Genomic DNA, 6,187 nt, shown 5'->3' with positions numbered 1-6,187 from the left:
ACAGCAGCAGGAATTTCCCCATGGAAAGGGGATCAGACCCAGGGAGGGGTGCAGTCCCCATGGCTGGAGGTGTCCAGGGAAGGACTGGACATGGCACTCAGTGGCCTGGGCTGGTGACAAGGTCACGGTTGGACTGAATGGAGATGTCCAGCCTCAATGATTCTGTCATTCCTTCCCATTTTGTTGGAGAAAACAGGGAGCTGGGCCAGCAGCAAAGAGCTCCCCTGTGCCAGACCTCACCCAAAGTGCTGCTTCCCTTCTCTTGGCAGACTTTGACGAGCAGACAGCCGATGACTGGGACGTGGACATGAGCATCTACTACGACAAAGGTATCAGAGCTGAGCCACCCCACCCCAGGGAAACCAGGGAAATTCTGACCATGCAGAACCTGGGAGCTCTTTGCCGTTCTTTGAAAGCATCCAAGCTGTCAGTGAACCTGAAACAACAACGTTTTTCTGGTCTGGCAGCAAGGCTTGCCAAAAAGAACAGGTTCTGCCTCCTGTGCTGGCGCTCTGGGGAAGTGGTGGTGGTGAGCAGGCTCCTGAGCTGTGCTGCCTCTGGCTGCTCTCTCCCCAGATGGAGGGGATAAGGACGCCCGGGACTCGGTGCGGATGTGGCTGGAGCAGCGGCTGCGGGATGGGCTGCAGGACGGCTCCGTGGCAGGGCAGCACCTCGGCTCCTTCGAGAGACACACCAAGGTGAGCTCTGCTGCTGCTCAGGGCAGGGCAGCAAGGGCTGAGCCAGGGTGATGCTCACAGGACGTGGGTGAGGAGGTGGAGAGGTCTGTGGGAAGGGGGCAGAAGGCTCTGGGAAGACGAGCTCTTGTTCAGCAAGTGTGTGATGGGTTTTTTTTCCCCTCTGCCAGGGCTTTGGCAGGAAGGTCCTGGAGCAGCAGGGCTGGACAGAGGGGCTGGGCCTGGGGAGCAGCAACTCTGGGATGGCCGAAGCTCTGGATAACGAGGGGCAGAACCCCCGGTGCAAGAGGGGGCTGGGGTGAGTACCCAAGAGCCCTCCCAGCCCCTGTTCCCAGGGCTCACAGCAGCTGAGAGGTGCAAAGGGAGCTGTGTGGGGTCAGGGCTGTCCCAGGGACCTTTCCCTGCACAGCTGGGGAATCCCAGAGCTGCTCTTCCCGACACTCCCGGGCTCCTCAGCGGAGCGGGGCTGGCACCACCTGCAGCTCTGTGGAAGGGCTCTGCCCGTGGCAGGGGGTGGAACTTTAGGGTCCCTTCCAACCCAAACCCTTCCAGGAAACCAGCTGGGAAGCACAGGAATGTCTGATGGCCCCTCCAACCAAACCTTTCCTGTTTCCCTCCAGCTACCACGGGGAGAAGCTGCCAACTTTTATCAGGAGGAAGAAGCCCCGTGGGGACAGTTCTGTTGTCATCTCCACCATCTACGATGAGCCCGAGCCCCAGGACACGGGTGACCAGCTGCTCCGGCGCCAGCCCCCCACGGCCATGAAGTACAGACAGGACATGGCCTTTGTCCGAGCGTCCCACCCCGCCCTGGGCAGCCTCAGAGCCCAGCCACGCTGAGCACAGCCCTGCTCCCCAGTCCAGGCTGGCTCCTGGCCTCAGTGTGAAGCAGGGCCTTTATATTTTTATTTTTAGTAAAAATACAGATTTGTAACAAAAGCTACCACGGTGTGGGTTTTTTTTCCCCACTACCCGAGCCCTTCGGATGAAAGGAAATGGTGTTCTGTGTGAATGGGGAAGGATTTTGGGGGGTTGAAACTTACATTCGTGCTGGGATCAAGCCACGTGTGTGTTTAGCGAGGATGAAAAAGCAGAATTCGCATTTGAGGGCGGCCTGAGAGCCAGGAAAGGACAAGTACAGACAGGGCACGGTAACTGTCCTGTGCTCGGGCGTGGCCGTCCCACGCTGCTGGGGAAACTGCTGCGGATGAAAGGCTGGTCCTGGCAGCCTGCGGAGGAACTCTCGGGAGGCCCTGGGGTTGTGGGTAGCGGTGCTTTCCTGCTCTGCCCCGCTCTCCTGGCCCAGGCAGAGGGGAGAGCTCCGTCCCTGTGTGCTGCAGGGCTGAAGGGGTGCAGGGGGAAAACGTGGGGAGCAATTCCTCCTCCTACCTGCCAGGAGGGTGTAACCAGGTGGGAGCCACGCTCTTCTCGTCTTCAATGGCAAGACAAAGGGACATTGTGTTAAACTGCTCCAGGAAGGTTTAGGGTGGACATTATGAAGAATTTTTTCACAGAAAGGGGGATTAGACATTGGGAACGAGTTGCTGTCCCCCGAGGTGTTTAAGGAAAGAACTGGGCGTGGCGCTCAGTGCCATGGTGGTGTTTAGAGGTAGGGCTCGATGGACTCGGGGCCTTTTCCAATCCAGTCCATTCTATGGTTTGGAAAAAGCGGGGCTGGGGGACAAGAGCCGGTCCCGGGACTCGAACCCACGACCCTGCCCGGACTCGGAGCCCCGGGCTCGAGTCCGCCACGCCGTCAGGGGGCGCTGTGGGACCGGCGGCCGCTCCGCGCCCGGAACGCGGCGCTCGGGGCCCGCGGCCACCCGGACCCACAGCGGGGACACCGGCGGCGGTGAGCGGCCTGCGGGAACGGGGGGATACCGGGACAGGGGGGAATTACCGGGACCGGGGGGAATTACCGGGACCGGGGGGCTCGTCAGGGGCTGAAGCGGTCTGAGCAAGGAGGGGAGATGTGGGGAGGAAGCGGGAGTGGGGAAGGAGGGGACGCGAGGGGATCTCGGGGCTAAGTGGGGTGCGGGGACCCGGGGATCCACGGGGTGCTGGGGAAAAGGCGGTGCTGGGGAAGGGAATGGTGAATGGTGAGGGGGAAGGGGGATGTGAGCAGAGAGGGGAAGGAGGGATTGGGTCAGGAATGGGTTCGCAGGCTCTCCTCGCTCGCTGGCTCAGCCATCCCCGCCAAGGCAGGCGCTGAGGGGCCGCTGTCCCCCCTCAGCCGCGGCGGGGATGAGCCACCATGGCTGAGGGCAGCAGGGGCGGCTCGCTGGCCTTTGGCCAGGTGGTCATCGGGCCACCGGGCTCCGGGAAGACCACCTACTGCCACGCCATGCGGGACTTCCTGAGCCGAATCGGCCGCAGCGTGGCCGTGGTCAACCTGGACCCGGCCAACGAGGCGCTGCCCTGGCCCTGCGCCCTGGACATCGCCGAGCTCGTCACCCTGCCCGATGTCATGGGCAGCCTGGGGCTGGGCCCCAACGGGGGCCTCATCTACTGCATGGAGTACCTGGAGGCCAACGCAGACTGGCTGCGGGACAGGCTGCAGGGCCTGCGGGGACACTACATCCTCTTCGACTGCCCCGGGCAGGTGGAGCTCTACACACACCACGAGGCCCTGAAGAACGTCTTTGCCCAGCTGGCCAAGTGGAATTTCAGGGTAGGGACGGGCTGGGTCAGTGCCTGGCAGCCCTGGGGTCGGGGGCACTCGTGGCTGTTGTCTTCAGGAGCTGCTTGGCCTTTCATGGGAAGGGGCTTTACCAGGGGAGGAGTGGAATTTTACCCTTTTTCATGTTGGGAGAGATTGGCAAAAGAATGGCCTGTCAGGGCTTTTAGTGGGGCTGGGAGCAGGAGCACAGATCCCTTCCTCACGCTTTGCACAAAATCCCCAAATGCTTTGGGTTGGAAAGGAGCTCAAAGCCCATCTTGTTCCAGCACATTCCATGGGCAGGGACACCTTCAGGAGTCCAGGTAACTCCGGGCTGTCCCTGAACACTCGCAGGGATGGGACAAGGAGCACCTCCTGTTTTATCCAGAGAGGGGTTGTGTGCATGCTGGGTGCCTTGGTGCTGGCCTGAGGAACGCAGGGGACGTGCCAGGCTCCTCCTGCAGCCCGTGGGACGTGCTCTGGGCTCCTGCCCAACGGGAGCTGCAGCTGACAGCAGCTCTGCACCAGCCCCGTGCAAACCCTGGCTGCTCTGAGCAAGAAGGGCGACTTCATTTGCTTGAGAATGTCACGGGGAGTCTGCACATTAGAGCTTGTTTTCATTGGAATAAGTGGACATGGAATTGGAGTTGCTAAAATAAGGCATTTACAGGGCTGGTTTCTGCTCTCCCAGCTGCTCACACCTGCCTGGCAGCCCCAGACTGGCTGGGCTCCGCTGCTGTGACTCAGCCTCAGAGCCCTGGCTTGGAGTGACCTCCCCAGCTCTGGGACCACATTGTTCCAGCCACACAAAACCCAGGGGATCAGACTGCTCGTTAGTGTCACTATTAATCATTAGTGCAAACCGCAGTCGAGTCTCCCAGCAGAAGGTGTGCTGCACTCACTGCTCCTGCGTGGGCCTGGGCAGTGCTGGGGGGATCTGGAGACAGTTGTGCTGTCCAGGATTGCCCCAGCTGCCACCCCAGAAACCCTGCAGAGTCCAGACAAGTGTGGAGACTTCAGCTGCAGAGAGAGAAACCCTGGGAAAAGGGGGAGCAGCTGCAGGTTGGAGTTTCTCGTGGTGCTGTTGGTGGGGCTCTAAAAGCCTCCCCACAGCCCATCCATGGTGGGAATGTGGCAATGGACACTTTATACACCTGGATATGTGCTCACCTGGAGCAGAGAAGGATCCAGGGAGAGCTCAGAGCTCCTTCCAGGGCCCAAAGGGGCTCCAGGAGAGCTGGAGAGGGACTGGGGACAAGGCCTGGAGGGACAGGACACAGGGAATGGCTGCCAGTGCCAGAGGGCAGGGCTGGGTGGGATTTTGGGCAGGGATTGTTCCCTGGCAGGGTGGGCAGGCCCTGGCACAGGTGCCCAGAGCAGCTGGGGCTGTCCCTGGATCCCTGGCAGTGCCCAAGGCCAGGCTGGGATGGTGGAAGGTGCCATGGCTGGGGCCAGGTGAGCTTTGAGGTCCCCTCTGCAGCAAAGCATTCCAGGATTCCCTGTTGCTGTGTTTTGTGAGCAGGGGGTGGGAGCTGGGTGCTGCTTTCCCCAGGAGCTGCAGTCAGGTCCTGTGGCCACTGTCCCACGGGTTTGTCACAGGTGTGTGTCCCTCTGTGCCTCTGCTCTCAGCTGGCTGCCGTGCACCTGGTGGATTCCCACTACTGCACAGATCCTGGGAAGTTCATCTCCGTGCTCTGCACCTCCCTCTCCACCATGCTGCACGTGGAGCTGCCCCACGTCAACGTCCTCTCCAAGATGGACCTGATCGAGCAGTACGGGAAGCTGGGTAAGGGGATCCCCCAGAACCACAGGGGGAGGCACCTCAAACCTCTCCTGTCTGCCTCCCTCAGCAAAGACACCTTCCACTGCCCAGGGGAGAGACCCTCAAACCTCTCCTGTCTGCCTCCCTCAGCAAAGACACCTTCCACTGCCCAGGGGGGCTCAGGGCTCCGTTCTGCCCTTGGACAGAGGAGTTTTTGGGGGAGGGATGTGCCACTGGCACCCCTCAGCTGGGTGAGAATGGGGGAAACTTCTGTGGGTCCCACTGTGCTCTTCAGTTGCAGCTTTCCTCCAGAGCTCCCTGTTTCCTGCAGCTTTCAACCTGGACTATTACACCGAGGTCCTGGACCTCTCTTACCTCCTTGACCATTTGGCCTCCGATCCCTTCTTCAGGAATTTCCGCCGCCTCAACGAGAAGCTGGTGGAGGTGATCGAGGACTACAGCCTGGTGTCCTTCGTGCCACTCAATGTCCAGGTGACCCAGCAGGAGGGAACAGGGAGCCCTGCTTGTACAGCAGCTGCTTTTTGTCTGCTGGGAGCCACAGGGCTGGAAACCTCAGCTGTCAACAGACTCGGAGCTGGGAAACAGGGAAACACAGCCAGGCTTGGAAATGATCTGTGGCAGCCAAAGGAAGGAGAAAGGCTGATGAGCCTGGGGCTGCCTGGGCCTTGTGTCCTGGGGTGGGGAATCCAGGCTCCCCTTCCTTCAGCTCTTCTGGCCTGGGCTGAGGATCACCCAGAACCGCGTTAAATTCGGGGGCAGCGAATAATGAGAAGATTGGGAGGAATACACCGGGGAGGGAGGGCTGGAAATGTCCTTAATCAGGCAGTTGGCACAAGTGTCAGCAGGCAAACGGGCTGGGCCAGGTGATGAAAGGGAATGAGAGGGTGGAGGGTGTCACCAGTGTCCCTGTTTGTCCCTGCTGGTGTCGCAGGGCCTCGGGCGCTGTCGGGCGGCGCAGAGCCCAGCCCTGCTGCCTGTGGGGCAGGAGCAGCTGCCCAGCAGAGCCCAGAGCCCAGCCCTGCTGCCTGTGGGGCAGGAGCAGCTGCCCAG

The 6,187-nt window shown here is 61.0% G+C and overlaps 2 protein-coding genes across 5 annotated transcripts in view; both read left to right on the top strand.

The window, feature by feature from the left end:
* Nucleotides 1-1,638, top strand: part of GPATCH3 (G-patch domain containing 3) — a 6,075-nt gene extending 4,437 nt beyond the window's left edge. Inside the window, 4 exon segments of the mRNA XM_015649374.3 lie at nt 270-329; nt 577-698; nt 866-993; nt 1,316-1,638. Of these exon segments, the coding sequence (XP_015504860.1) occupies nt 270-329; nt 577-698; nt 866-993; nt 1,316-1,535 (530 nt within the window). The 3' untranslated portion in view covers nt 1,536-1,638.
* An 850-nt stretch (nt 1,639-2,488) lies between these two features.
* Nucleotides 2,489-6,187, top strand: part of GPN2 (GPN-loop GTPase 2) — a 5,015-nt gene continuing 1,316 nt past the window's right edge. Inside the window, exons 1-4 of one of the 4 annotated variants that reach the window (XM_033519605.1) lie at nt 2,489-2,547; nt 2,929-3,366; nt 4,954-5,140; nt 5,448-6,181. In XM_033519605.1, coding sequence (XP_033375496.1) covers nt 2,950-3,366; nt 4,954-5,140; nt 5,448-5,884 — 1,041 coding nt within the window. In that variant the 5' untranslated portion in view covers nt 2,489-2,547; nt 2,929-2,949 and the 3' untranslated portion in view covers nt 5,885-6,181. Of the gene's footprint in view, nt 2,548-2,810; nt 3,367-4,953; nt 5,141-5,447; nt 6,182-6,187 lie in introns of those variants that run through there. The other 3 variants (XM_033519606.1, XM_033519607.1, XM_033519608.1) reach the window with 3 other exon arrangements.

This window comes from Parus major, chromosome 23 (assembly GCF_001522545.3).
Source record: "Parus major isolate Abel chromosome 23, Parus_major1.1, whole genome shotgun sequence".
In the NCBI taxonomy this organism is placed as follows: Eukaryota; Metazoa; Chordata; class Aves; order Passeriformes; family Paridae; genus Parus; species Parus major.
Note: the sequence above shows the minus strand (reverse complement) of the source record. Positions and strands in the feature narration are given on the sequence as shown.